The sequence below is a fragment of the Danio rerio genome, chromosome 24 (genome assembly GCF_049306965.1).
Source record: "Danio rerio strain Tuebingen ecotype United States chromosome 24, GRCz12tu, whole genome shotgun sequence".
Taxonomy (NCBI): Eukaryota; Metazoa; Chordata; class Actinopteri; order Cypriniformes; family Danionidae; genus Danio; species Danio rerio.
This window is the reverse complement of record NC_133199.1, coordinates 40,177,987-40,193,983: the sequence shown is the minus strand read 5'-3', so window position 1 is coordinate 40,193,983 and position 15,997 is coordinate 40,177,987. Positions and strand designations below refer to the sequence as shown.

The 15,997-nt window shown below is 37.5% G+C and overlaps 1 protein-coding gene across 1 annotated transcript in view; it reads right to left on the bottom strand.

Moving 5' to 3' along the window:
• Positions 1 to 2,729: 2,729 nt before the first annotated feature.
• The window catches only part of grb7 (growth factor receptor bound protein 7), a 40,952-nt gene continuing 27,684 nt past the window's right edge, over positions 2,730 to 15,997 (bottom strand). Inside the window, exons 9-15 of the mRNA XM_003201342.7 lie at positions 13,704 to 13,802; positions 13,537 to 13,611; positions 10,853 to 10,972; positions 9,057 to 9,114; positions 8,890 to 8,977; positions 8,179 to 8,272; positions 2,730 to 5,634 (exon numbers count right to left, since the gene is read on the bottom strand). Coding sequence (XP_003201390.1) covers positions 5,488 to 5,634; positions 8,179 to 8,272; positions 8,890 to 8,977; positions 9,057 to 9,114; positions 10,853 to 10,972; positions 13,537 to 13,611; positions 13,704 to 13,802 — 681 coding nt within the window. The 3' untranslated portion in view covers positions 2,730 to 5,487. The remainder of the gene's footprint in view (positions 5,635 to 8,178; positions 8,273 to 8,889; positions 8,978 to 9,056; positions 9,115 to 10,852; positions 10,973 to 13,536; positions 13,612 to 13,703; positions 13,803 to 15,997) is intronic.

Sequence of the window (15,997 nt, the reverse complement as noted above, 5' to 3'; positions counted from 1 at the left end):
AGAGTTTTAAAGTGAACTTCCGGTGAAAGCTGTGACTATTTTCAATTTCACAAGGTCGTTTTTACAGCATCGATGTTGCAATGCAATTACAATGCATTCAGTTTAATAGACTTAAGCATTCATTTAGTTGTTTAAGCATAAAACGAGATGAAAGATCGTTGTAACCGCTAGCGCTATCAGTAGCAGCAGGCTAACGCATAGATTCCATTGAAAATACTGGGGTTAAATTAAACTGTCATATTTTAAAGACATGGCGGCGGATTAATCGAATTTTATGCAGTGCTTTTTGTTTGGTCTGATAACTACTTTATTACGTATATCTAACTGGCACTGAAGATCGCTGATTTTTAAAGAAATCAGATCTTAAACCTGACAATTTTATAATGAAAACACAGTTCACCGGAAGCCCTTAGGCTGCCTGGCTGAAAACTAAAAGTGTGTGTGCATATAGCCCATTGGAAAAAGCTAGATACAACCACTAATATAATCTGACTTTTAAATTTAAAATCGGAATCAAATGTCACCCCTAAACAAACGAAAAAAGGTGGATTTTCATGCCGTGCCCCCTTTAATTTGAACAATGAATCAAACTCTGGATCGTCCTGAAGTATCTGAAGCTCACAGCAGCCTTCTTTCCCCTGTCTGTGGCCTAGATTCAGCTTCACCTCACAAACACAACATAGGTACACTCTCAGGGTGTGTGAGAGAGATGAGTGTGTTTGTGTGTTCACATGTGCATGTGGTTCAAGGATGTGGTCTTGTCTGTGTATATGTGGCACAAGTGTTTGTTTATGTGGTTAAAGTGAGTGTTGTTCATGTGTGTGTTTGTGGTATAAGTGGGTTTATGTGGTACAAGTGTGTGTTCACGTGTGTGTATGTGGTAGGAGTGTGTGTTCATGTGTGTGTATGTGGTATAAGTGTGTGTATGTGGTATAAGTGTGTGTTCATGTGTGTGTATGTGGTATCAGTGTGTGTTCTTGTGTGTGTATGTGGTATCAGTGTGTGTTCTTGTGTGTGTATGTGATATAAGTGTGTTCATGTGTGTGTATGTGGTATAAGTGTGTTTTTATATGTGTGTTTGTGGTTTAAGTGCGTGTTCATGTGTGTGTATGTGGTAGGAGTGTGTGTTCATGTGTGTGTATGTGGTATAAGTGTGTGTTCATGTGTGTGTATGTGGTATAAGTGTGTGTTCATGTGTGTGTATGTGGTATAAGTGTGTTCATGTGTGTGTATGTGGTATAAGTGTGTGTTCATGTGTGTGTATGTGGTATACGTGTGTGTTCATGTGTGTGTATGTGGTATAAGTGTGTGTTCATGTGTGTGTACTGTATGTGGTAGGAGTGTGTGTTCATGTGTGTATGTGGTATAAGTGTGTGTTCATGTGTGTGTATGTGGTATAAGTGTGTGTTCATGTGTGTGTATGTGGTATAAGTGTGTGTTCATGTGTGTGTATGTGGTAGGAGTGTGTGTTTGTGTGTGTATGTGGTATAAGTGTGTGTGTTCATGTGTGTATGTGGTAGGAGTGTGCGTTCATGTGTGTATGTGGTAGGAGTGTGTATTCATGTGTGTGTATGTGGTATAAGTGTGTGTTCATGTGTGTTTTTGTGTGTGTGTGTTGTTTAAGTGTGTGTTCGTGTGTGTATGTGGTATAAGTGTGTGTTCATGTTTGTGTGTGGTATAAGTGTGTGTTCATGTGTGTGTGTGTGGTATAAGTGTGTGTTCATGTGTGTGTATGTGGTATAAGTGTGTGTTCATGTGTGTGTGTGTGTGTGTGTGTGTGTGTATGTGGTATAAGTGTGTGTTCATGTGTGTGTGTGTGGTATAAGTGTGTGTTCATGTGTGTGTGTGTATGTGGTGTAAGTGTGTGTTCATGTGTGTATATGTGGTACATGTAAGTTTGGGGATGTTGTGGAATCTTAAATAAATGATAGCTCATGAATTAGTGAGAGAGGTGAGTGGCCGGCTGAGTGTCTGCTGTCGCTGAGCTATAGATAAAGACAAAGAACACACATTTACAAAATAACAAGTTATAACTACAGTAAATACTGGATTTTATACATGGACACATATCTGAAAATTAAAGCTTTGTTTGGATTTATTAAGTAAATTATTATTAAAATAAATTATAGAATATAATATGCAAAAATATAATAATAAACTTATCAATAAATCTATTTAATAAACATTAACTATAAATATATTACAATTTAAACTATTATATCCTTTTACTAATGTCAATAATATAAATTAAATATGTTTATTATTTATATTACCTATATTATTTATTTAATAGGATTATGGTATGAAATAATTCAATCATTCTATTCTCTGATTATATTCTATTGTTACTCAGCTGAAATAACCCCTGATTTCCTAATAATGACACCTCACACTCTGCAGTTGATGTTCACACTGTATTGATATTTAATATTGTTAGGATGAATAATTTGGCCTTCATTGACTGACAATTGGTCAATGTCCCCTTTATTTACCGCAGTAATGTGGGAATCAACAGCTACAATAAGGTGAACCCCCATCTACCTCGAAATATATTACCATCTCATTGAATAAGCACATGTGTATATACACACACACACACACACACACATATAATATCCATGGCAACAACACAAGGGAGACTGGCAACTGATGTTTTGATGATGTCACATCAACTGAAGCATGCTGAAACACACACACACGCACGCACGCACAAAAAAATCAGTTCTTAATAACTTTTTATAATTTATTAACCCCAATGGTGGCCACAGTGTCAAAGATATCAGGTATTGAACATGAACAAACATGCGCGCGCGCACACACACACACACACACACACACACACAAACAAAAACTAATAAAACAACAAACAATTCATAAATGTATTTACAGCTTACAATGTTTTTTCTGTCATGAAACTACAGGAAAAAAAAAATCTTAAGAAATTATTTTGAAAGAATAATAAACAAAAAGAAAATAGAGGATTGAGCACACGTAAACCGGCCTTCAAGATTTTATACTAAATTAACATAATCAATCTGCTACATTAATATCATCAAAACGTCAGGGGTTAAACCAGTACGCACACACACGCAAGCACACACAAGCACGCACACACACACACACACACACTCACACACACACACACTCACACACGCGCGCACGCACACACACACACACACACACACACACACACACACACACACACACACACAATTAAAACTAATAAAACAACACAATACGGAGTTTTGCTTATTATTAAACTACAGGTAAAATATAATAATAAACAAATAGAAAATTCAAGATCGAGCACACATAAACTGGCCTCCGATATTTTAAACATGTAATAAAAAAAAAGTACCCACAAGGGTTGAGCAAAAATACTACATTAATTATAACAATCTGCTACATTGAAAGTGCATTAATATACAGTTAAAGTCAGAATTATTAGCCCCCCTGTGGATATATATTTCCCCCAATTTCTGTTTAACGGAAATAAGATTTTTCCAGCACATTTCTAAACATAATAGTTTTAACAACTCATCTCTAATAACTGATTTCTTTTATCATTGCCAAGATGACAGTAAATAATATTTGACTAGATCTTTTTCAAGACACTATAATTCAGCTTAAAGCCTTAACTAGGTTAATTAGGCAAGTTAAGGTAATTAGGCATTACACTGACCGGTCACTTTATTAGGTACACCTAACTAGTAGCGGGTTGGACCCACTTTTGCCTTCAGAACTGCCTTAATCCTTCATGGCATAGATTCAAACACGATACTGGAAATATTCCTCAGAGATTTTGCTCCATATTGACATGATAGCATCACGCAGTTGCTGCAGATTTGTCGACTGCACATCCATGATGCCAACCTCCTGTTTCAGCACATCCTAAAGTTGCTCTATTGGATTGAGCTCTGGTGACTGTGGAGGCCATTTGAGTACAGTGAACTAATTGTCATGTTCAAGAAACCAGCCTGAGATGATTCACGCTTTATGACATGGTGCGTTATCCTGCTGTAAGTAGCCATCAGAAGATGAGTACACTGTGGTCATAAAGGGATGGACATGATCAGCAACAATACTCAGGTAGGCTGTGGCGTTGACACGATGCTTAATTTGTACTAATGGACCCAAAGTGTGCCAAGAAAATATCCCCCACACCATTACACCACCACCACCAGCCTGAACTATTGATACAAGGCAGGATGGATCCATGCTTTCATGTTATTGACAGCAAATTCTGACCGTACCATCTGAATGTTGCAGCAGAAATGGAGACTCATCAGACCAGGCGACATTTCTCCAGTCTTCTATTGTCCAGTTTTGGTGAGCCTGTGTAAATTGTAGCCTCAGTTTCCTGTTCTTAGCTGCAGGAGTGGCACCCGGTGTGGTCTTCTGCTGCTGTAGCCCATCTGCCTCAAGGTTGGACGTGTTGTGTGTTCAGAGATGCTCTTCTGCAGACCTCGGTTGTAACGAGTGCTTATTTGAGTTACTGTTGCTTTTCTGTCAGCTGGAGCCAGTCTGGCCATTCTCCTCTGACCTCTGCCATCAACAAGGCATTTGCACCCACAGAACTGCCGCTCACTGGACATGTTCTCTTTTTAAGACCATTCTCTGTAAACCCTAGAGATGGTTGTGCATGAAAATCCCAGTAGATCAGCAGTTTCTGAAATACTCAGACAGCCCGTGTGGCACCAACAACCATGCCACGTTCAAAGTCACTTAAATCCCCTTTCTTCCCCATTCTGATGCTTGGTTTGAACTGCAGCAGATCGTTTTGACCATGTCTACATGCCTAAATGCACTGAGTTGCTGCCCTGTGATTGGCTGGTTAGAAAATTGCATTAAAGAGCAGTTGGACAAGTGTACCTAATAAAGTGGCCGGTGAGTGTATATAATGATGGTTTGTTCTTTAGACAATCGAAAAAATATTGCTTAAGGCGGCTAATAATATTGACATTAAAATGGTTTTTGCTTTTATTCTTGCCGAAATAAAAGAAATAAAACTTTCTCCAGAAAAAAAAATCATAATACATAATATTGTATTATATTATATACTGTGAAAAATTCATTCTCTGTTAAATATCATTTGGAAAATATAAAAAATTCACAGGAGGGCGAATAATTTTGACTTCAACTTTATATATTTATATCCCTGAATGCCTCATATTTGCTAAATGGAGGGTTCTGCATATAAAGCTATGCATAGAGTGATTGCGCCTCCTAGTGGTGAATAAAAAAACAGTAGGAAGTTTCCTTCAGATTATCCTTCTGTGATCCAGACAGAACGACTGAAGTGACCAAATGTCATTTCAATTTTATAAGCAGGACTGGAGACTGAACTCTGCTAGAGCTCATGATTACTACATCTAATATAAATATAACTTGTTTTTGCTTTAGCGTGAATGTCCTGACATCCGGCGGGAGTAAACTGAAAGCTGTAAAGGTGCTTGGTCATTTAGGTTCAGGCTTTGAGGTGAATGTTCAGAGAGCTATGCATGTGCAGGGGTGCTTGAGACACACGGGTAAAGTACCGCGGTTGATCTGGTGAAACTCCACCAACTGCAGCAGGTCTGAGAACAGTGTGACTCCATCATCCATAGTGAAGTACTGCCTGTCGCCCTTCTCCAACTACACGAGCACACACAAGAAGAACAGATCAGGATGAACATGACTCAAAGTAAATAAATGAGTATGCATTTGCAAAAATAAAATATTCATTAAATATGTGTGCGTATGTGTATAAATGAGCATAATTGAGTACATTTACTCATTTTATTTTTATTTTTTTTAGATTTATTTTCTGCTTTTTTAGATAGGACAGTATTGAGACAGGAAGCGAAGTTGGACAGTTGGAGAGAGGGGGGGGGGGGGGGGAGGGGAGATGGTAGGGTAGAGAAATGTCCTCGAGCCAGGATTCGAACTCGGGACGCTCGACATGCTACTGCACCAAATGTTGGAGTGCTAACTACTAGGCTATTGCGCTGACGAGTAAACCTCATTTTGAAAATGAGTATTTGCATCCATTTCTCAGTGAATATAGGTCATACATTTTAGTGCATTTAAACAAAACAGATTTGTTAAACATATATTTAATTAAATACTATTTTAGTCACCATATTTAGAATAAAAATATAATACATTTAAATTCAAACAAAATTTCCAACAAAATTTTCTAACTGTTTTGTTTTTCTTGATTTTTGCTCATTTAATTTTTTTTATTTAATATTTTTACCTAAAATAAACATTTTGGCTAGTAATTTTTGGACCGTTATCGTAAGTTATTTTGCTAGATAAACTCCAGATTTGGAGTCTGCCTAAGATCAAGACCTTTTTTACGTTTGGCTAACTAAAGCGATCTACTTACGGGAGGAGGTGCGATTTACTTCCAGAAAAAAGTTGAAATTCGGGGGCACATAATTAGAGCTGTAAAGCTTAACTTTTCAAATATAGGTGAAATATACATATATATTCAAATATATTAGTCTAACAAATCTGTTAGAGACGCCCAACTGATTAATTGGTACCGAATAAGGAGGTTGGGTTGATTACCAGAATGGGGAAGTCTCAGAGTAAAAGAAAAAAAAAAATGATACACCGATGTTTTGGAATACAGAAAAAAAAACTGTCTTTACGCTGTTTTCATCTGTTCATCTTTTTATTTACACTTGTCTCTTTTATTCCTGATTATGTAAAGCACTTTGAATTGCCACTGTGTATGAAATGTGCTATGTAAATAAACTTGTCTTGCCTTGCATTGCCAAGCCTATTAAAAATATTAATTTAAACAAGAAATCTGTGGGGGCTGTACTCTTATACGCTGAGCACTGCATATGTATATATTAAATATTTGCAAAATAAAAATAATTATAAATTTGTATATGTAAATAATTAAATGTGCAGATTTTATTTATATCATGTTTGCAACTAAACTCATGCAATGCAATTAATCTTTCAGCTATTATATTAAATATACTACTTTTATATACAGTGCTCAGCATAATTGAGTGCACCCCATTTTTCAGTGAATATAGGTAACGTATTTTGGTGCATTTAAACAAAACAGATTTATTAAACAATTTATTAAAATAATATTTTAGTCACCAAAAATATTTAGAATAGAAAAATAATACAATTAAATTCAAGCTAAATATTGCAAAACAAAAATTACAAACTACAAACTTCCAACAAAACTATATATTTGTTTTGTTTTTCATGTTTTTTGCTCATTTAAAAAAAAATTATGTAATATTTCTGGCTAAAATATTAATTTTGGCAACGAGGTTTTGAACCGTTATCGTAAATTATGTTGTTAGGCAAGCTCTAGATTTGGGTTCAGCACTGGCTAATCTAATGTATATTTACAAATATAATATTGTATAGCTTCCTATAGAAAATACAAATCTAAATGAGAGATTTGTGAGGGGTGTACTCATGCTGAGTCCTGTAAATTAAATATTTGCAATATAAAAATACATATACACTTGTATATGTATATAATTAAATGTGCAGATTTTACTTATATCATATTTGCAACTAAATTAATGCAATGCAATTAATCTTTCATTTATTAAATAATTTTAGATTGTACTATATTAAATATACTACTTTTTATATACAGTGCTCAGCATAATTGAGTACACCCTATTTTGAAAATGAATATTTGTGTCCACTTCTGTCAAAATAGGCAACGTATTTTGGTGCATTTAAACAAAACGGATTTATTAAACAGATATATTTGTTAAAATAATATTTTAGTCACTAAACATATTTAGAAATTAAAGGATAATACAATTCAACTCAAGCAAAATAATGCAAAAAGAAAAACAAACTGCATTTTTGTTTTTCTTGATTTTTTCCTCTTTTTAAAATTTGTATTTAATATTTTTCTTTAACATATAACTTTGAGTGTTCTAGTTTAAGCATTATTTTAAGTTATTATCCTACATAAGCTCCAGATTTGGCTTCAGTACTGACTAATCTAATGTATATGCACGAATATAATACTGTATAGCTTCCTATTAAAAAGATGAATTTAAAAGAGAGATTTGTGAGTGTTGTACTCGTATATGCTGAGCACTACAGATTTAATACAATTAAATGAATAGTGTTTTAATAGTGAGTTTAATTCTTGATTAAAAAGAAGCTGATTCACAGTGAGGAATAAAGACTTACAGGAATGATGAGGTAGTGTTTTGTCTTGAGTTCATGCCACAGTGAAAGCACAAAGCACTGCACGTGAAGCTGACTGTCACGAATCAAATACATCCTGTTTGCCAGAAAAGACAAAACCACAGTTGAAGTCGGAAGTCAGAATTAAATACATCCGGTCAATTAGAACAAGCCCATTGAATAGATAGTTCAACTCTTTTGAATGATCAACCCTCCTTTATATTTTTTCCCAATTTCTGTTTAACCAAAAGATGTTTTCAACAAATTTCTAATCATAATAGTTTTAATAACTCATTTCTAATAACTGATTTCTTTTTTATCTTTGCCATGATGACAGTAAACAATATTTGACTAGACACTTCTATACAGCTTAAAGTGACATTTAAAAGCTTAACTAGGTTAATTAGGCAAGTTAGGATAATTAGGCAAGTCATTGTATAACCGATATAACAGCATAACTATTAATTTTGACTTAATTTAATTTAAAAACTTCTTTTATTCTAGACTAAATAAAGCAAATAAGACTTTCTCCAGAAGAAAAAATAATATTGGAAATACTGTGAAAAATTCCTTCCTCTGTTAAACATCATTCGGGAAACACTTAAATCAAAAATTCACAGGAGGGTGAATAATTTTGACTTCAGCTGTATATAAACACTAGTTTACAGCGCAAACATGAACGATAAGCAAAATAATTCGTAAGCTGATTCTGACCCGTCCACTCCTCCCTGCTCCTCCAATAGCCTTTCAGCTTTAGTTCGAGACACGCCCCCATGAAACCATGGCTGGACCCGGTGAACCGCTGTGCAGAAACATTGCAGTATTCAGAGAGATCTGTTCATCACCATTATGATTTATTAATGCTGAAATGAGAAACTCACCGGGCAGCTGTGAGCCGTGGCTGTTGGGGGGTAAACTGTGACGCAAAGCTTCTCTTTTCTAAAATACAAAAAAATAAAACATTAGAGAAATCAATCAATAGATTTTCCTCAGTTTCACAGACGAAAAATAAAGTTTTTTTATTTAACTTGCACTGACTGATCTTAAAATACAGCAGTATCTTTGTTTTGTCTCAAGATGCACATATGTAATGATTTTTTCCTAAAATTGATCATTAAAATGATTAAAAAACAAATAACAAAAAATTTAATTACTAAAATATAAACATTTTTATTAAACTAAATAAACTATATGGTCTAATCTTGTTGTAGTCGAAGCCTTGTCAATTAAAACAAGCCCATTGAATTTTCTTTTGAAGTTTTTATAATTTATTAATAAACTAATTTCAAAAATAAATATTTTATTTCAAATATAGTTTGAATAGACAGAAATAACAATAAATAAAGATGCAAAATAAATATATTCATTATTCTAAAATACACACACGCATATACACGCATCGGCCACTTTATTAGGTACGCATGTCTAACTGCTGGTTAACTAAAATTTCTAATCAGCCAATCACATGGCAGCAACTCAATGCATTTAGGCATGTAGACATGGTCAAGACGATCTACTACAGCTTAAACCGAGCATCAGTAGGGGAAGAAAGGTGATTTAAGTGACTTTGAATGTGGCATGGTTGTTGGTGCCAGACGGGCTGGTCTGAGTATTTCAGAAACTGCTGATCTACTGGGATTTTCATGCACAACCATCTCTAGGGTTTACAGAGAATGTCAACAACATGAAAGCATGGATCCATCCTGCCTTGTATCAACTGTTCAGGCTGGTGGTGGTGGTGTAATGGTGTGGGGGATATTTTCTTGGCACACTTTGGGCCTGTTAGTACCAATTGAGCATCATGTCAACACCAGTCCACCTGAGTATTGTTGCTGACCATGTCCATCCCTTTATGACCACAGTGTACTCATCTTCTGATGGCTACTTCCAGCAGGATAACGCACCATGTCATAAAGTGTGAACCATCTCAGACCGATTTCCTGAACATAACAAGGAGTTCACTGTACTCAAATGGCCTCCACAGTCACCATAACTCAATCCAATAGAGCTTTTTGGGGATGTGGTGGAACGGGAGCACATTATAAATGTGCAGCAGAGAATTCTGCGTGATGTTATCATGTCAATATGGAGCAAAATCGTTGAGAAATATTTCCAGTACCTTGTTGAATCTATGCCACAAAGAATTAAGGCAGTTTTGAAGGTAAAAGGGGGTCCAACCTGCTACTAGTAAGGTGTACCTAATAAAGTGGCCGGCTCGGTGAGTGTATGCAAGTACATTTTTATTTACTTTTTCAAACTTGCATAAACCTAATTTACTTTTTTTAATAAAACTAAATTAAAAAAATATTTAAAACTTTATTTCAGAATTATTAATATTATTGTGTAACCTTTTTTTAATTTACAAATTTACATCTAACTACATTTATTTGCATTTACATGTTTTATATAATATACATTTCATTCTGTTTTACCAAAATCTGACAAACAAACTCAAATAATGCATCCTTGAAAATGTCACTTTGTACTTGAAATACTTGTAATGTACGTAGACAATTTTTTTTATCCAAACAAACACTGCATAAGGTGCATAAATGCATAATAAATGCTTTGAGCTGAACTTGACAGTATAGCAGGCGTTCTCAGCAGTGCCGCCTGAATTCTGTTGAAAAATGCAGCTGATATTTTCCCCTGAGCACAGACGCGTTCACATACACACCCTCCAGCTGTGTCCTTCCTCCTGCTCTGCATTGTGGGCCTCGTGTGGGTTCTGAATCACTCGGCCGCCGCTCTTCCCTGAAAAATCCATGGCCACCATCGACTCGTCCCGGTCTGTGAACTGATGCATGAGGAAGACCAGTGAGTAACTTACACTTCTGCGCTCTTCCTCATGCAAAGCTAATATGTGAAATCAGAGCAGAGCATGATGAGCTGCTTTTAAAGCGCCCCTGTTGTGCTATTTTCAATGTTCGTTAAGAAGTCTAGAACAACAGGTTTACATCAACGCAAGGACAAAAAAAAAAACACTTTAATTTTCACAAGACTTTTTTCAGCACCAGCTCTTTTCTCTTGGGCTGCATCCGAAACCGCCTACTACTTAGTAGGTACTGCATTTGAATTTAAATAAAGTATGAATGAAAAAAGTATGAATGGAATTCGGACGTATTACATCCGCCATTTTGTCATAGTCACGTGACCTACCTGCGTCAGTTGCGTCGCTTTACTCTCATTCATGAACTCGCTCGCGGGGCATCATGGGATAGCGCAGCATGCATTGGATGCGCACTTCAGAATCTCGCCAGAAGTAGTAAGTCATCCGGGAACTTCTCGCATACTGATTTTCGAATTCTATGAATTCGGACATACTACTCGGCTCGCATACTGATTTTAGCGTCCTATATAGTATGGAAGTATGCGGTTTCGGACGCAGCCTTAGTGTCTGAAAGAGCTGCTTCAAGGATCTGGACGATATAAACCCCGCCTTATCCAGAGCCTACTCTGCTCTGATTGGTCCGATGGCTCTACTCTGCTCTGATTGGTCAGATGGCTCTACTCTGCTCTGATTGGTCTACTCTTCAGTGATTGGCCAGGTGGCCCTAAGCTGTTCCGATTGGCCGCATGGTTTTACTCTGTTTTGATGGTTCTACTCTGATTTGTTAGATGGCTCTGCTCTACTCTCGTTGGCTAGATGGCTCTAATCTGCTCTGATTGGCCAGATTATTCTACTCTGCTCTGATTAGCCAGATGGGTGGACTCTACGGTGATTGACCAGGTGGCTCTAAGCTCTTCTGATTGGCCAGAGGGTTGTATTGTATCGTTCCAATGGTTCTTCTCTACTCTGATTGGTCAGATGGTTTTACTCTGCTCTGATTGGCCAGATGATTCTACTCGGCTCTGATTGGCCAGATGAATTTACTCTGCTCTGATTGGTCAGATGGCTCTACTTCACTGTGATTAGTCTACTCTGCTGTGATTGGCCAGGTGGCCCTAAGCTGTTTCGATTGGCCAGATGGTTTAACTCTGTTTTGATGGTTCTACTCTGCTCTGATTTATGAGATGGCTCTATTCGACTCCCATTGGCCAGATGGCTCTACTTTGCTCTGACTGGTCAGATGGTTTTACTCTGCTCTGATTGGCCAGATGATTCTACTCTGCTCTGATTAGCCAGATGGGTCGACTCTACTGTGATTGGCCAGGTGGCTATAAGCTGTTCTGGTTGGCCAGATTATTCTACTCTGCTCTGATGGCTCTACTATGCTCTGATTGGTCAAATGGCTCTATTCCGCTCTACTCTCGTTGGCCAGATGGTTCTAATCTGCTCTGATTGGCCAAATGATTCTACTCTGCTCTGATGGCTGTACTCTGTTCTGATTGGTCAGATGGCTCTTTTCGGTTCTCACTGGTAAGATGGATCTCTACTCTGCTCTAATTAGTCAGATGAATTTACTCTGGTCTGATTGGTCAGATGGGTCTACTTTGCTTTGATTGTCCAGGTGGCTCTAAGCTGCTCTGATTGGCCAGATGATTCTACTCTGTTCAGATGGTTCTACTCTGCTCTGCTTTGATTGGTCAGATGGCTCTACTCTGCTTTGATTGGCCAGGTGGCTCTAAGCTATTCTGATTGGCCAGATGATTCGACTCTGTTCAGATGGTTCTACTCTGCTCTGATTGGACAGAAGATTTTACTTTGCTCTGATTGGCCAGATGATTCTACTTCCCTCGGATTGGTCAGATGGCTCTACTATGCTCTGATTGGTCAAACGATTGGTCTACTCTGCTGTGATTGGCCAGGTGGCTCCAAGCTGCTCTAAATGGCCAGATTGTTCTTCTGTTCTAATGGTTCTACTCAGGTCAGATTGGTCAGGCTCTACTTTACTCTTATTGATTAGATGGATTTACTCTGCTCTGATTAGTCACATGGTTCTGCTCTAATTGGTCAGATGGGTCTACTCTAGTGTGGTTGGTCAGATGTCTCTATTCTAATCTACTCTTCTCTGCTTTCATTAATTAGATGGCTCTACTCTCATTTGCCCGATGGATCTCTACTCTGCTCTGATTGCTCAGTCGGCTTTACTCTGTACGAATTGGAAGTCAGTTTGCTTTCACAGCACACAAAAAAAAGCATCTTCCCGACATGCCAACAACACAAACCAAACGTATCTAGTCTTGGCTACAACTACAGTGTTAGAAGGTCATAATAGTTATGATATTTTTTTTTTAATTTGACTAAATTTATTGATGAATCATTACATGTAGTTTAGAATAATTTCTTTTTTTGGAGGGCAAGAAAAGCTTTAGAAAACTCAGAGCTGATCTTTTAGATTCACAGACATATACTTAACTACATGAAGACTAAGATCAGAAAATATCAGGCTTCTTAAAGTGAAAGACATTTTGCTATACCTTGGAGTCTGGTTTGGATGGTTTGTGAAGTCTGGACTGGGAGAGCTGGTAGTTTTGCTGAAGTTGTGTCCCATGCTAAAATGCAAACAAACACTATCAGATATTATTTGTCTTTACAGGTGTCAGATGGGTCAGTTCTGACTTGTTTTTTGCATGTGTTGATGTACCTTAAACAACCTGAAGGCCGTTATCCAGCACGTTCGACTCTGCTCACTGTCGGCACACATCAGCTTCAAATCCTGCCCGCGAAACCGCTCTTTTGAAGACTAAAATATAAATACAACCCCATTTAGACTTCTGATGCAACTATTTACTGCTTTGGCAATACATGAACAATGCTCTATTTATCAATTGCTTTAGATTTTTTTTGTATTAATTTAAAAGAAAAATCATTTTATTTCATTTAGTTATCAAAATAATGTGCCAAATGACTAAAAAAAGTTTTTAATCATATACATTAATTATTTTTAGTAAATTCAATTATTTAAATAAAAAAATATTTGGCATTTTGTCATATGTATTTATCACTTTAGTTAGTTTTAAATAAATAAATAAAAACTAAGGATGCTCCGATCAGGAGTTTTGTAGCCAAAACTGAGTACCGATTCCTTGTCATGGTGATCGGCTGATATTGAGTACAAATTCTGATGATTCAAGCTTTATAATGCCTAAAACACAATTTTATTCACGAGTCGAGTATTTTCACTAATTCACAGCCGTCATGGAGCCGGTATGAATATGCGGGACACTCACAGAGCTTCTGACAAAGGTCATACGGTTGGATGAGACACTGGATAGGGTGATCGCTCTGCTCAGCAGCTCCAAACACTGGATATACAATGGTTGCACCACATCCGTATGTATTTTAGCTGCTGTGACTGGAGCGTCATTCTCCCACACTTCATTCATCTCCTCACATGTTGTAGCTGCTGTATGTATAACCCAGGATGTATGTTTTATGTGCATCTGCCTCTGCTTTTAAACTCATAAACAAACACTTGCGATCGGTTCATGAGATCAGCCAGATCAGTGAATACTGAACTGAGTCATTAAATGTGATTATTAGCCGATACCGATCTCCGGTCGATCGATCGGAGCATCCCGAATAAAAACACAAATGAATGAATGAATATAAATACAAATACTGAAAACACTAAAAATACTTAAAGAGTACATACTTAGTTGACGATTGACTATGAAACTAGTTTGGCATGCTGTCTGGGGAGAGAGCCCTAAGCTCATAAGATCCTCGAGCCCGGGGCTCCCTCCCGTTTGCAAGGCGAGAGGGGAGTTTGAGCTCAGGTAGATCTCGAGAACTCCCCTGCCTTAGTAGCTAATGAACAGAGAGTGATTGCTCTTAAGAGATAACTACTTATAGGAGCATGTCTATGGTGCAGATTTGGATTAGTCAATTTACTTTAGTTTAAAGAGTACAACGGGCACTTGTTGCTGCTGACATTTTTTGTGAAATTACTTTTGAACTTGCTGGTATACTTAATTATTTAAACTTTGTGGCGGTACACTGGTACTTTAGTAGTTTCGGGTGCAATATCAGTATGACGACTTTCGTAGAACTCTTTATTGGCCTGCTAATAATCGGGCACCTGTTTTCTGCCGGCTACACGCACATAACAACGAATAGCGACCTGATCATGGTGTACACAAGAGAGGACTTGCTTCAGCTTCGGTCAGCCGACTTTGGTGCACCACCTAACCTTCCCGACTGTTTGAGAAACAGGGTGACGGCGAGTACATGTCGTAGGAAAAGAGGTCACAGAGGCGGCGTCCGGCGGCGTTTTCGCCGACGTGGAAACAGACCCCCGTTACCTGCAATTATTCTAAGTAACGTCAGATCATTGCAACAGAAGATGGATGAACTACGCATCAAAGCTAGAGCCTGCTTTGAGTATCGAGAGGCGGGTCTCCTGGCACTGACTGAAACATGGCTTCGTCCGGAGATTCCGAGTTCACTGGTAGAGGTACAAGGCTTTTCTCTAATTCGAGCCGATAGATCTGCCGCCTCAGGAAAAAGCAGAGGAGGTGGAATCTGCGTTTATGTGAATGAGCGTTGGTGCAGTCACATAACAATTAAATCTGCAGTATGTAATCCGGATATTGAGCTCTTATGCTTGAGTTTGAGACCTTTCTACCTCCCAAGAGAATTCGGGAATATATTAATCTGTGTGGCTTATGTTCCACCTTCCGCTAAGGCAGCTATAGCCGCCAGTGCTATAAGAGACTGTATTCAAGACCAACTTGAACGTACACCAGGAGCGCCGGTGTTTATTCTTGGTGATTTTAATCATTGTAAATTGGAGACTGTTCTTTCTGGATATGATCAATATGTTAAAGACAATACAAGAGACAAAAATGTTTTAGACAAATGCTATGGGAACATCAAAGAGGCATACACGTCCAGGGTAAGACCTCCCCTTTCAAACTCTGATCACAATACTGTGTT